General features: G+C 41.8%; 1 protein-coding gene across 1 annotated transcript; it reads left to right on the top strand.

Annotated features, from left to right (window-relative positions):
* Window positions 1–10368: 10368 nt before the first annotated feature.
* On the top strand, window positions 10369–14713 carry il10ra (interleukin 10 receptor, alpha). Its single transcript, XM_027013375.3, has 7 exons — window positions 10369–10631; window positions 11160–11271; window positions 11441–11616; window positions 11800–11945; window positions 12109–12259; window positions 12423–12532; window positions 12846–14713. The coding sequence occupies exons 1-7, from the start codon at window positions 10568–10570 to the stop codon at window positions 13779–13781; spliced, it is 1695 nt and encodes a 564-aa protein (XP_026869176.2). The 5' UTR covers window positions 10369–10567; the 3' UTR covers window positions 13782–14713.

Consider the following 14713-nt stretch of genomic DNA (forward strand, 5'->3'; position numbering starts at 1 on the left):
TGTTTATGTCTCTTGTGTTGTAGTACGTGTTGTTGGTGTTTGAAAGGTGTTTAGTGAGGTGTGCGGAGTCCGCTGGGTCCTATATGGACTTTGCGCAAGGCTATGCAGAGTATGGAGAGAGAAGTGAGTGCAGTGATATCACTCTGGAGTCGGACAGGGGGTCCAATCGCGAGGAGGACCCAGTGATGGAGGTGGAGGGGGTACCAAGGGAGGAACCGCCTTCTGTGGACGACGTCATGAGCTCCGAGGACGACAAGACCCCAGCACCCAAGGCTCCACCTAAAGCTCTACCCAGGGCAAGGCGCTCTGGGGGGTATCTGGGGGGAACCTCCCCCTCCGAGTGACATCACGAGCTCTGAGGACGATGAGCCCCCCTGCACCCAATGCTCCATCTAAGGCTCTGCCCAGGGCCAGGTGCTCTGGAGCAGTCAAGCAGCTTCTGGTGACTGCTAGAGCACAGGCGCACAGGAGCACAGGAGGAAAGAGGACAGCGGCACAGGGGCCTGCCTCACAAATAGGGAACACAGCCGGGACTCTCCACCATGCGCAGGCGGCAGGGTCAGGTGAGCCGCCGCCAACCGACCTGGCGATGAACACGCCTCCCCAGGCTGGTTGGCATCTGACGCAGCCGGCAGCTGGGGTTCCCCCACTCTTCCCCAGACAGTTTAATTCGTGTAGTGTTGTACCTGTTTCTGTCACCGTGTCTCTCCCTGTTACCATAAATGTGCCTGTCCCTTTGCTCTCCTCGGTGTGCATGTCAGTCCCTGTCAGGGTGTGCATTCGACTGCGTCATCCATCAATGCAAGCTTTAAACTGTAGAAAGATTCAGTTTTTTTGTTTTATCTCCTGCTATGATCAAAGCAATGGTAGCCAGTGCGCTCTTTATTGCTGTGGTGTGTTGAGGTGATTGAATCACGGCTGGAGAGGCTAACAGACTGAATAAGCTGGTGAGGAAAGTCAGCTCTGTGGTGGATGGCACATGTCCTCCTCCTAACCAGCACCCCCCTCATACAATAAATCAAGAGCCTCTTTCTCCAAATTTATACTGCACTAGATTTTTTGTTGATCATTATATAGCACATATATATGTATATATACTGTTTATTCTAAATATATATATTTTCCTGTAGCTACATATAATAGTATTATACTATAACTGCACACTGTTTATAATAATAATAATAATAATAATAATAATAAGTGTGTGTGTGTCTGTGTCTGTGTTTGTGTGTGTGTGTGTGTGTGTGTGTGTGTGTGTGTGTGTGTGTGTGTGTATAGATGTAGTGGAAGCTGCAGCCCGCTCCTGCAATTAAACTTAAGGTACCCCAACACCCCTCACAGAAAGTCTCCTTATCAAGATGCTCTGGAATACAAGTCGTTGCCCTGTGGAGCAACCGGACCCTCACCCCTGGGACAGCTCATGACACCCACTCTGAGTGGCCTTGTTTGAATATCACAGCACCTTTTGCTCTGCTAAAAGGGTACTCCCTTCCCTTATCAGGTCTCCACACTACTTTGTAAGGAAAGTTTATTACCCCGCCAGGACACATGGTCCAAACTTTACAACCCCATCCCTGTACTGGGAGGCAACAACGTCATAAAGCATTTCCGGTGAAATTTATGGATGACTTCACCTGGAATACTTAGACCAATACTTAGACTTCTCACAAGCATCGCAATGAGACCATGGTCATACAGAATACAGAATATAACTTTTTAATTGTTGTCGTTGTTGTTGTTTTCCTTTTTAACAAGGTTTTGCATTTTCGACGGATTGTATGGACAATGGATCCATAGCGCTGCTCAATGACTATAACAAACTATAACATCTGGAATGGTTAACCATGTATGGCCAACAATGCATTTGTCACGGTACGGCCCCTCCTCCCAAATGTCTCCCCATGTGTGTTTGTCTGTGTGTATGTTTGTCCATGTGGCCATGCCCTCCCTGTGTTCCACACCTGATCCTTATTGTGTCATTAGTATGCATGTATAAAAGTCTGTTGTTTATGTGTGACGATTGTTGGTGTTTGACCCAGATAGCTTGAGAGCTACATCTAAGTGTCATTATAAGAATAAACGTATGTTTCTGTTCAATGCGACTCGTCCGTGCATCCTGCTTTACCTACCCATGGTACAGCATTGTTATATACATAACAGGTTCAACACGCTCAATTTGGGGTGAAGTCTAAATAAGCTATTATCGCTGTACTGTTATGAAATCTTCTCTTGCGCTCTCTCTCTCTCTCTCTCTCTCTCTCTCTCTCTCTATTTATGTTACCTTTCCTAATGTCTGGTTATTTTAGTCAGTCAAGAAATTATTATATCCATGCCTTAACCCTATTATCCTAGTGTCTGCATATTAACCTTTATATATGTATTACTTAATGACTACCTTATCGCAAATATAACAGATAGAGGAAGATTATTTGAATAATTAATACTAGTACAGTAACATACATGTGTAATAATCATGCTTTCTACCTTTCCCTATCTCTCTCAGTAACCAACTTTGCTTTTAAATTACACGAAAGCCTACAAACCAAAATAACTGATAACGTGGGAAACACAGGGCTTAAGTACATGATCTAATGGACAATAAACAAGACACAGGTACAAGTCTTGAGGGGCAGAGGAAACAAAACTAAGGAATAGAATCACAACAAGGAAGTAAAGGAAAACAAAGACACAACAGGAAAACCATGACACAACACATCATGACCCTCCCCCCCCCCCAAAAAAAGTGCAACCCCGGGCCACGCAAAAACAAGAACTATCAAAACCAAAAACAGGACTAGGAATAAACACCGACAGAAACAGAACAGGGAAAATGTGGAACAGGGACAGAACCCAGACAAGACACAAGAACAAACAGGCCAGAAATGGGAGCCGAACACAGGACACGATGAAGAGCAGGTACCAGAGCAGAAGAGACTGCAGATACAGAAACTGGAGACTCACCAGGAGCAGACAAAGGAACAGACACAGAAACCGAGGGAACAGGAGCGGTTACAGGAACAAATACAGAAGGCACTAAAGACTCAGATGTAGACAAGGGAGCTGAGCATGAACCAGCAACAGGGACAACCACAGAAACAGACTCAGGAGCAGGATATGAACCAGAAACTTGGGGTAACTGTGGGAGTGGACACAGGAACTGAATCTAAGAAAATACAAGAAGTTGAACATGGGGCAAGGTAAGGAACCGGCACTGGAGTGTGATCAGCATCAGGAGTGGATTTAGGAGACAAACCTGGCTGAAGAGTAGACACAGGTGGAGGGGATACAAGGAGAAGACACAGAACCAAAACACGGATTAACACTATAAGTATGTTATTAGATATGTTAACAGGGACTCAAATATAACTAGGAAGTGAAGCAGGCAATATTACAGAGGCAGGCATGACAGAAGGAACAGACATAGGTGGTGGCAAAGCAGCCAATGAGAAACGCCTAAGGGTTGAGAGTACAGGAAAAATAGGGGTCTGGGGAGCCAACAAAGAGGCCTCACAATTCATTAGCCTGCTATGGGAGGTGGCCTCAGGGGTCCTGAACATCATGGGAGGCCCACGAGAAGTAGTCTTTATGGGCACAGGAGAACCTTGAGGTGCAGCCCATGTGACAGGCCTGGGCGAGGTGTGGGGACAGGCCTAGCGGTATCCGTCACGCCAGGAACAGGAAGTGGATCAGCTTGTGTGGCATCTTTCATGCCGGGTACAGGAACTGGCTGGGCAGTATCCTCCACACCAGAGACCTGAGCTGGCAGAAGGTCTGAGAGTGCAGGAGCTACAGAAGTCTGGTCCATAGACATGGCTGCTGCGGACATCAGATCTGGAGGGTCAGATGACTGATCCTGGAGTGCACCTGCTGCAAACAGCGGGTCAGGAGGCATCGTGTCAGTCAGCTGCAGGTCATGAGGCATAGCTACTGCTGACGGCATGTCCTGTGGGGCTGCCGCATGGCCTGAGCCTCCCCAAGTGCGACAGAAGTGGCCTGAGCTTGCCCGAGCATGGTGAGGTCTGGAGGGTGTTGTGTAATGCCCCAAAAAATCAAGTTCTGAACTTCAGCTCACTCTAGTGCTTTACCCCTGAGAAATGTTCTCACTACCTTGACTATCTCTGGGAGATTAGGGCAGGTCAGGTTCTGAAAGTATATGCGGCATCGAATAGTAAATCTCCCAACTGAATTGTCCTCCCCATCATACTCACTAGTAGTTGCCATCAATGAAGGGAGAACCAGCCTTAAGGGTAGAAAGAAGAGCTTTAAGATAATCCACCTCCTGTCCTGGTGCTAAGCCAGTGTCCCTCGTAGCTTCGAGTGAAGGCTGCACTGATGAGGATGGAACATGTTGCAATTCAGCAAGGCCCTTCTGGTGTATCCTTGCTTTACAGTCGGTTATTCTGTAACAATTAGCATGGATGAGGCAAGAGGCATGATGCAAATTCAGGAGTTCTTTATAAGAGCGAGAGAATTAACAAACAACATGGGAGGCTAACATGGAGGCTAAAACAGATGTGTATCATGAGGGACACACTAAGGCAAACCAAAACATGAATTTTAAAAAAAGGCTAGGAAAATATATCAACAGAGAAATGTTTAAAAGGCTGATTAACTAAATATTAACTGCACAGAAGTAGATGGGATTCAGGAATATACCGGTAAGTAACAGACAGCAAATACAATAGCAACATCAAATCTACAAGAAACCCCACAAACCAAAATAACAGACAACATGCGAAACAAAACACAGGGCTTAAATACATGCTCTAATGGCCACTAAACAATACACAGGCGCAAATCATGAGGGGCAGAGAAAACGAAACTAAGGAATGGAATCACAAGAAGGAAAACAAATACACAACAGGGAAACCATGGAAACATGGATGCCAGGAGGGTGGCCAATCATGACAACAACAAAAATCTATAATTTTGGACCAGCTTGACTTGACTACATGGCACTCTCAGCAAAGAATGAGGGCACAATGTACAGTCATAGGCAAACGTTTTGAGACTGACACAAATTTTGTATTTAACAAAGTTTACTGTGTCAGTGTCATGGGACACGCCCCCTCTCATGCCCCCCCACCCCCCCACCCCCTACGAGTCATGTGATACGGCCTGCCACGTGCAGGGAGGTTCACTGTCATTTGTAGCCACACCCTCCATGATTGCACACCCCTGCACGGGGTTACCGTTGTGTGTCTATTTAAACCTCTGCTAGTGTGTGCATCGTGTTGGTCATTGTTTGCTGGTCTGCTAAAACATTTGTGTAGCCATTGTTAAATGTTGTGTAACCTGTGTCCAGTTAAATGTATAGAGATGTCCGTCATTAATATTGTGTGTGAGTGCCATTGTTATAGTATGTGTTCTATGTTAATAAATGTACGTCACTGTTGAGGGAGTCTTTGCGTCCTGCTCCACGCCTGTTGGCACTTGGATCAGCGGCAACATTACACATGTTTTTTTTTAGATCCTTTTGTCAGATGTGTATATGGTACAGTGAAGTACAATTCTAAGCATTTCATAAGTTTTTTAATTGTTTTAATTGACATATACATCCAGTTTAAGCAAAGACTTAATATTTACAGTGTTGACCCTTCTTTTTTAAGACTTCTGTGATTTGCCTTGGCATGCTGGATATCAGCTTCTGGGCAAAATCTTGACTGAGGGCAATCCATTCTTGCCTAATTAGTGCTTGGAGTTGATCACAGTTTCTGTGTTTTTGTTTGTCCATCCTTTTTTAGGACTGACCACAGCTTCTCAATGGGATTGAGATCTGAGGAGTTTCCTGGTCATGGACCCAAAATCTTTGTTCACCGAACCACTTGGTTATCATTTTTGCTTTGTGACATGGTGCGCTGTCATGCTGAAAAAGCACTCTTCATCACCAAGTTCCTACTGGATTGTTGGGAGAAGTTGCTCCCACTCCCTTGGATGAGAAGAAAACCCACACATGAATGGTCTCAGGATGCCCCACTGTTAACATAACACGGGACCCGTGTTTGCAATTAATTGCAATTAATTGCAATTAATCTGATCACTCTTCACAATGTAGAGTTCATACAAATTGTCACCATAAAAACTGAAGCAGCAAACTTTGAGAAAACCAAAATTTGTCTAGTCTCAAAACGTTTAGCCATGACTTTAAGCTAAGAGCTGTTTCTCTCTGCTCCATGCAGCCTTCTCTACATGGATGTGCTATGGGCACATCCATGTAGACTGTGCTCCATGTCAGGCAAAAAAAAACCCAGAAATGGTTACTAGCACTACTGAATTCTCCACACCCATACTGCATGATCTAAACAGAATGCCATTAAAAGACAAAGCCAGGATTTTTCCTATAAAGTCTCACCTTTTAACCTTTGATCATTTTGCTTTCAACTCGTAGCACAACTCTACCCTCAATGTATGAAATAAATTTGGAAAAAGGTTATGTTGTATACCACACAACGTCAGAATTCACAATCCTCTGAAGACTCCAGATATGATATACAATTAGATATGTGTTATCTGATGATTAGCTGTTTTATGTATCTTATGTGAATATGAACATACTGTAAAAACAAACATTCTTTCTGATGACAAACCTGAATTACAGTGTAGTGTTATGTAGTAAACTAATTTACATACAAGTTTTTCATGTGATGCAACAGCCAGAAATACTCTAGATAGATAGATAGATAGATAGATAGATAGATAGATAGATAGATAGATAGATAGATAGATAGATAGATAGATAGATAGATGTGTGATTGTCCTCCAGTTAGGAAGGGTGTGACCTCTGCTTCTGCATTCTTTTCTAGCCTTTTTTTTAACATTGCATTTTAAATTATCATTGGATATAAAAGTTATTTTGAGTGTACTAAGTTGGTAATAGGCCAAAATCAATCAAATATTGCATGACACTTTGTCTCATTCTGTTAAAAACACACTAAAACCACAGATCACAGTTTTGGAGAGAAAAAAAGTCCACAAATGAAGTGAGAAAGCAGATTTCCGTTTGCTGCAGAGTTGAGCCGAAATCATGACTCTTAGGAGGCTGAACTTTGAGGCAGGGGTGCAAGGTTTCTGCAGGCTTACACAGCTGCGCTGTGCTGCAAAGCACTGCCAAACCCAATCACATACATGAAGGGCCTCAGAACTGACTGATAGCTATTTACATTTGCATTTATGGCATCTAGAAGATTCACTTACTCAGAGCAACATACAAAGGTTCTTCATTGCCTAATCTGATAAGTATCCAAGTAAAAATAGTTTAGAGAAAATACACTTAAAGCATGGTACTGCAAAAAACATCCTATGCAGCAATATGGTGGACTTCATGGTTTTAGCAGATATCAAATGTCTAGCAACACCCCCTTCACCCACACACACTGTACCAGACTAGATAAAAGGGAAATGAATCTTTGGGTATTTCAGCAAGCTGCTGTATGGGAAAGTTAGTTAAGTCCATCTGCTTCTTTAACCATAAAGGCTGACGCCTGAATTATAAAAGAGAACAAAACCTGCAAGAAATGAAGTGAAAATGCTCACCCACAAATTTACACACATGTGCAAACACACATGCATATTTACACACATATATAAACACATATGCACATTTACGCAGATGTACAAACACACCAGCACATTTACACACATGTACAAGCACACCCACAGTCTACCTTAAACAATAAGTGCTATAAACAATAAGTGCCAGAGTTTGTTAAACAACATAAACAATACCTTACAATAAGTATTAATTTAGTCAGTCAATATGGGAGCAGTGTCAGTTGTCCTTTAAATATTCTGCAAATAGATGGGTCTTAGAAGACTGCAAGGGACTCTGCTGTCCGGACAGCAAATGGGAGTTAATTCCACCATCTTGGAGCCAGGACAGAAAATAGTCTCGATGCTTGTTGTCCATGAGACCTGAAGCAAGATATTTCAAGCTGAGCCATAATTGAGGTTCGAAGTACTTGAGGTACAGATCGGGCTTTGACCATTGACTTCATGTATGAAGGGGCTGGTCCATTTTTTGCTTTGTAGGCAAGCATCAAGGTTTTAAATCTGATGCATGCAGCTACAGGGAGCCAATGAAGGGAGCGCAGCAGTGGAGTAACGTGTGAACTTCGGAAGATTGAAGACCAGTCGTGCTGCTGCATTCTGGTCAAGTTGTAGAGGTTTGATGGCTCTTAGAGGAAGATCAGCAAGTAGCGAGTTGCAGTAGCCTAGCTTTGAGATCACAAGAGACTGCACAAGCACCTGGTAGCTTCCTGCGAGAGAAAGGGTCGAATCCTTCGTATGTTACAAAGGAGAAATCTGCAAGACCAGGTTAGATTAGAAACATGAGTTGAAAACGACAACTGGTTGTCCAAAGTTATGCCCAGGCTACGGGCAGGTTCAGATGCTGATACCAGGGAGTTCTCAAAGGAAACAGTGAGGTCATGGTAAGGGTTGGGAGTACCCAGGATGTACAAGTGGTGGGCTGTCATCCATGACACAATGTCATTTAAGCATGCTGAGATACATCTGGAGACCTGCATGTCAGAGGGTGGAAAAGAAAAAAATAACTGAGTGTCATCAGCATAGCAGTGGTAGGAGAAACCATGAGAAGATATTATATCACCAACAGAATGAGTATACAAGAAAAGGGGGCCTAATACTGAGCCTTGTGGAACACCAGTGGAGAGTCTACATGGTTTGGATGCCATGTATGGATCCTCTCCATGTCACCTGATAGGACCGTCCCTCCAGATAGGACTGAAACCATCTCCAAGCAGAGCCAGTCACACGAAGCCTGGAGAGAACAGACAGAAGAATGTTGTGGTTCACTGTGTCAAAGGCTGCTGAAAGGTCTAAAAGAAACAAAACAGATGACTGTTTGGCAGCTTTAGCAGCATGAAGTTTCTCAGTCACCGCTATGAGGGCCGTTTCTGAAGAATGTGCTGGTTTGTAGCCAGACTGATTGGGATCATGCAGCTGGTTCAGGGTGAGAAAAATAAAAAAAATTGATTATAAACTGCTCGTTCAAGGGCTTTTGAGAGGAAAGAGAGAAGTTATACTGTAGTTCGTAACACTGGAGCTGTCAAGTGTGGCCTTCTTGAGGATTGGTACCTCCCTGGCGGTTTTGAATGCAGTAGGCACGTATCCAGAAGATAAGGAGTTGTTGACGATGACGTGTACAAACACACCTGCACACTTACACACATGTACAAACACATCTGCACGTTTACACACATGTACACATTTACAGATATGCACACACCCACATTTATACACATGTACACACCTACACATTTACACACATACACATGTACACACACGTATACACACACATTTATATACATGTACAGTTAAACACATCTACACAAATATGAATTACTGTTCAGTTGAGGTTTTGTGAAATCTCCATAAACAAACACTCTTCTTTAATCATCCTCTTAAATCCTAACACACAAACACCCCCAAACACACACACACAAATACACACACAGATACACACCCATGCACCCACATATACACCAGCATACACATACACGCACACACACAAACACACACACACACACACACACACACACACACAAAGGGAGACACACATGCTGACACACAAGCCTACATACCCACACGTACACACACTTGCAGCCACATACACACATTTGCACATGCATACACACACTTGCACATACACATGTATGAGTACACACACACATACACACATGCACTCACGTATCTACACACAAACACACACACACATGCACACACAATGTAGTTCTTTCTCTTCTGCTTTACATGTAGAGCCTGAATTCTTGTTTGGTACTGTTGTATATCCTATTAGAAAAGAATGACAACAGTACCTGGATGAGAAAAACCCATTTCTGGGTAAGGGGATGCTTCTGTGCTGAACTGTTACTTGTCTGATTACTATAAGTGTGCTGCTAATAGTTCACTGATTTTATGGTTAATTACTGTCATGGGAATTATGGAAATTATTAGCTAAAAGTATTTTCATATGAAATATTAGCATACCTCAGTTCATTTATCACATCTTGAAATCATTTGTTCCTTTTAAACCAATGATATATTAAATGCCTGTAAATTCTGACATTTAGCTCATTTAATCTGACAAGCTAAAAATGTTTTAGTTAATTCAACTTTCACATAATTTGTCAGTAACCTTCTTCATTTCAGTTGTTTAACTTGGGCTTGATCTAAAAGAAACCATGCAAAAAACTGGTTGAGGAAGTGAGAAGCAAAAAGCAAAACAGGAAGAGACTACGTGGTAGCGTAGGCGTGAGTGAAAGAGAGAGCGAGTGAGAATCAGCACAAGGGGAGTTTGCAGTGAGAATCGAGGGACAGTCATGTGACTGTCATATACATCATTAGGGAAGAAGTAGAGCCAGACTGTTAGTGTCACATATGAGGACATAGAACAACAGAAGCAACTCTCACAGTAAGCCTGATTTATTAAGAGGAATATGTGTTTTAGTTATCTTGTATGTTTTTAAGACAGGCTTTTTTTGGACTTCGATCTTGAACTGGATGCAATTGGTACTGTTCAATATGAGACCATTATACTAACTGAAACATGGACAAGAACCCCTGGATTTCAATGCTTCTCATATTACTCCAACTAACGCTTTACATATCAGGTATGAAAACTTTAACACAGAAAGAAAGGACCTAATTTTTTTATTTTCCTTCCTTTTTTATTTTTCTTTCTTTGTTTTCTTAAACAAGTATATTAATATTCATTGTGTTCAGTAAATCATTTTAATAATTCTACATGGTGGAATTACTGGAGTAACAATTTAAAAATATTACGGAACTATCATCTGCTTTCTATGTGTAAAAGATGAGTTTCTAAACCTAAACAATGTCATCTATATTTTCCGGAATTACAGTGACGTAAAAGGAGGTTCCTCCTTCTCTCTTCTGTCATGTTGCACTATATGTTCCATTACAATAACCAAAAACTGTCCATATTTGACATATTTTACAACAAAATTAGAGTTTTGTAAATCGACACTATGAGGGGCACCTGACCACAGTGTATTTTCTTGTGCTTTAGCAAGCTCAATTATGAGATTGCACTTCTGTTTAGGGAACTGAAATTTTTGGAAAGTTTTTAGAAAATCCAGTTTCATTCTTCACATGTAAATAATTGATCTATTTCTCAGGTGAAAAAATTAAATCACCAAATATTATTATAGTGGAGGGAAATGTCACGGTGACCTGGAACCCACCCCAGACAAACCCTCTCGGCTGGCTCTACCAAGTTCAGTGGTCTGAGTAAGAAATCATTATTTTCATCCTCATTTACACTATTTCAGTGGCTGTTCTACTCTACAGGCCTGACGGTAACCCTTTCTTACCTAGTATAGCTCTTACAGTTCATACCTATTATGTAGTTTGCTTCATTGTACCTGTACACTGATAGACAAACCTTTTTATCCCCCAGGTACACAATTCATCCAGCACAGTGGATCATTGTGCCACAGTGTAGTCTTCTTCAAACAACCACATGCAATATTGGAATGATCACGAACAATGCACAATTACAGGTCCGAGTTGGAATACTCATGCCCGAAAAAAATTTTTCCTGGAGTACCAAAAAACTTATTAATATTAAAAGAAGTAAGTAATTAATGTACCCTAATTCTGCTGAAATTAATAATGCAATAATATAAAACCTTATTTTACAACAATTTCATAAAATTATACAGATCGCCTTGCATTAACTTAATCTCCAGTGTTAATACTATTATCTTACTCTTAATTACTAATGAAATAACAGAAAATCTCATTTCCATGTCATAGGTCAACTGTTAGCTCCATCTTTTACTCTGTCTTCTACCTCACACTCTGTGCAAGTCAAGGTACATAAGAAACAATGGCTTTACGAGATTTTCCCCTATGGTCTGCAGTATACTGCATATCTGTGGCCAGATGGTCAGGAAAACCAGGTATGTTCGGAACTAGAGCATAATCATCAGTGACCACACTGTTGTCGTCAAACATAGAAAGTCATATGCACATTTAGCCTAGAACATATGTCTAATTTTCACATATTTGATTCAGTGTGTTCTGGTTGGTTAAGCGTTCCTGTTCATTTGTTCCATGTTACAGACACTGATCAGAACTGATGACAGTGATGATGGTGAGATGAAGTTCAACTACTTGCAAACCTGGCACGTATACTGTGTGCGTGTGAAGGTGGAGAGTGCCTCCACTGATGCCAGTAACATCTCTTCAGAAAGCTGCATACAGCTGCCACTGGGTAAACTTAATTGCAGTAGTTTTCGATTTATGCATTCCAAGAACATGGCTGAATTGTATTCAGCTTTTTTTATATTTTAATCAAATGTTAGATCTGTAATCATGAAACTTGATTCTATACTGCACAAATAAACTCAATTATTATTTTTGCTCCTTCCTTTCAGATACAACACTGATTATATACTTTGCGTTTCTTGGAGCTCTGGGCAGTGCTGGTTTCCTCATGATCTTTGTCTGTTTTATAAGACGTCCTGGGAAAATGCCTGCTTCTTTGGTGAGTCAACTCAGATGCATTTGGTTTTATCAAAGCTAAAAGCATATTAACCTTAAAAAAACAAACAAATAATAATTAAAAAATAGAACAAAGTGATCTGTGATCATGTGAGAAGTGAAGCTAATCTCAGATGCCTATGAGCACTGAAAGAGTCATTTCTCATTTCTTAGAAATCAGACCAAGGAGGGGATACACAAACTTCTGCTCCCAAGCCTATCTATACACTCTGACACTTCAGCTAGATATTATGACAATCGATTCATGGGAGGTGTATTATTAATATGTATATGTAAATATGTATCTTTTCCTTCAGAAACCTGTTGTGCACAGCTGGAGCCCCATGATTGTAGGACTGGACAAAGTAGAAACGGTGACGGACAAGGGATGGTTACTCATCGCCAACAAAACAGAGATAAAGAGGCAAATGTCAGAAGAGAAGCATGCTGTTACTGAGGAAGAGAAAGAGAGGAGAGAAAGCTTGGACAGTGGAGTGAGCATGGAACTGTCACACCCTTCTGCTCTCAATGCATCGACTGGTGGACAGATGGGAGACACACAAGTGGACAGTGGCTGTGGGAGTCTGAAAGGACCCGAGGGCAGTGGAAATGTTGGTGCAGCCACAGCGGAGCTTCTTTCTCTGGATGAGAGAAGTCGTCAAGACAGAACTGAGAGAAAGGAAGACAGTGGTTTGGGACTGGCTCCCCATGAAGCATCTGGTTGTCTAGACAGGGAGGACATTGAGCTGTTGTCTGGGGTTGGGGTCAGGGGTGGATATAGGAGTCAGAGTCCTGCCAGCGTGGACATACTAAATGAGAGAACTGATCCCTGTGAAATGGACACAAACATGGCTGCTCCATCAGGTGGATATAGGTCTGGTCAGGGCACATGTACGTGTTCAGACTATGAGCACTGTGTCTGGTGCAAATTTAGGAAATCCATAGGTTGTCAGTCAGGGACTCAAACAAAGACATATTTTAGCCAGTTGGACAGTGACAATGGTGAAGGTGCCTCTGGAATTTCCACCTACCTGAGAAATAGTATTATCCAGACAGTAAATGTTCTAGGTATAGAGGAGGACCCACAGTCAGTGTTCCCTCAGTCAGATATGAGCACAGTGGATTGTTCTGAATTGCTCTTGTCCTGTCCTTTGCTTCTGCACTGTGAAGAAAATCAGCTCTTTACAATGGATGCTCTGTCTTTCACACTTGATGACGTGGAATTCGCCTCTCCAGAAGCTGCTTGTGTGTGACCTCTGTTTAAAAACATACTGAAAATGTGAAATCTAGTTTTCCTCTGGAAACTAAGTAGGAGGTCATGAACTCAAACAAGTGACTTGAACAAACATGCTTGCAACTTAACTACTCTAGCCGTTAACTTGTTAACTATAAAAAAAAATTAGATCAGGAGAAATTTTATCATTTGTTGCGGATGCAATAGGTACTAAAATTTGCACTGTAACTAAAACAAACAAAAAACAAAATGTATGCTGGCCTAGAGTAGGGGCGGGGGGAGGAAGCAAGGGGTGTTGAGAAGAGCTGTGTATAATGGGTATGCCCTGTGGGACCACAGACAATCATGCTTTCCTCACAAAATATCCCCTCTGCGAATGTGGCATAAGAAACAGTAAGGGCACTCAGTTCCAGGTGTTCTTTTGTACTTCTGCATGAACTGCTATCTTTTTGTAGTCCAGGGAATCCACCTTCATGTCGCTGTTACAAAAATACAGTAATGGTGCTAATTACTTGGTTAACAATAACATTTGGTTTGTTAATGCTCAGGTCAATGGTTTGTTAATGTTAGCTAATGTAAATAATGCTAAAATGGGAATCCTAATATGAAGCGTTGCCAGTACTTAGTTCAACTCACCTACTAACTATCAAGTTTCTTAATAAGAGTAATCACATGTCAGAGGAGGGTAAACACTAAACTGTGTGTTTTTGTTGTTCTTCAAGGCAGCAGATGGTCTTGATGGAGAGGCAGGATAAGGGCATAATACTTATCTGAGGTCATTCTCTATGTAGACTTCCACAAGAAAAACTAACAATGACTTCCTGATTGAGTTTCTTGAAGCTCTGGATATGTACATAATGCATAAATTGATTTATGTTTTTATGATGATTTTTGTAGGAGAATGTAAAATACACACACAGAGAAAATAAAAATATATGAATTTTTAGTCAC

This window comes from Electrophorus electricus, chromosome 17, assembly GCF_041902795.1.
Source record: "Electrophorus electricus isolate QZ-2024a chromosome 17, ASM4190279v1, whole genome shotgun sequence".
Taxonomy (NCBI): Eukaryota; Metazoa; Chordata; class Actinopteri; order Gymnotiformes; family Gymnotidae; genus Electrophorus; species Electrophorus electricus.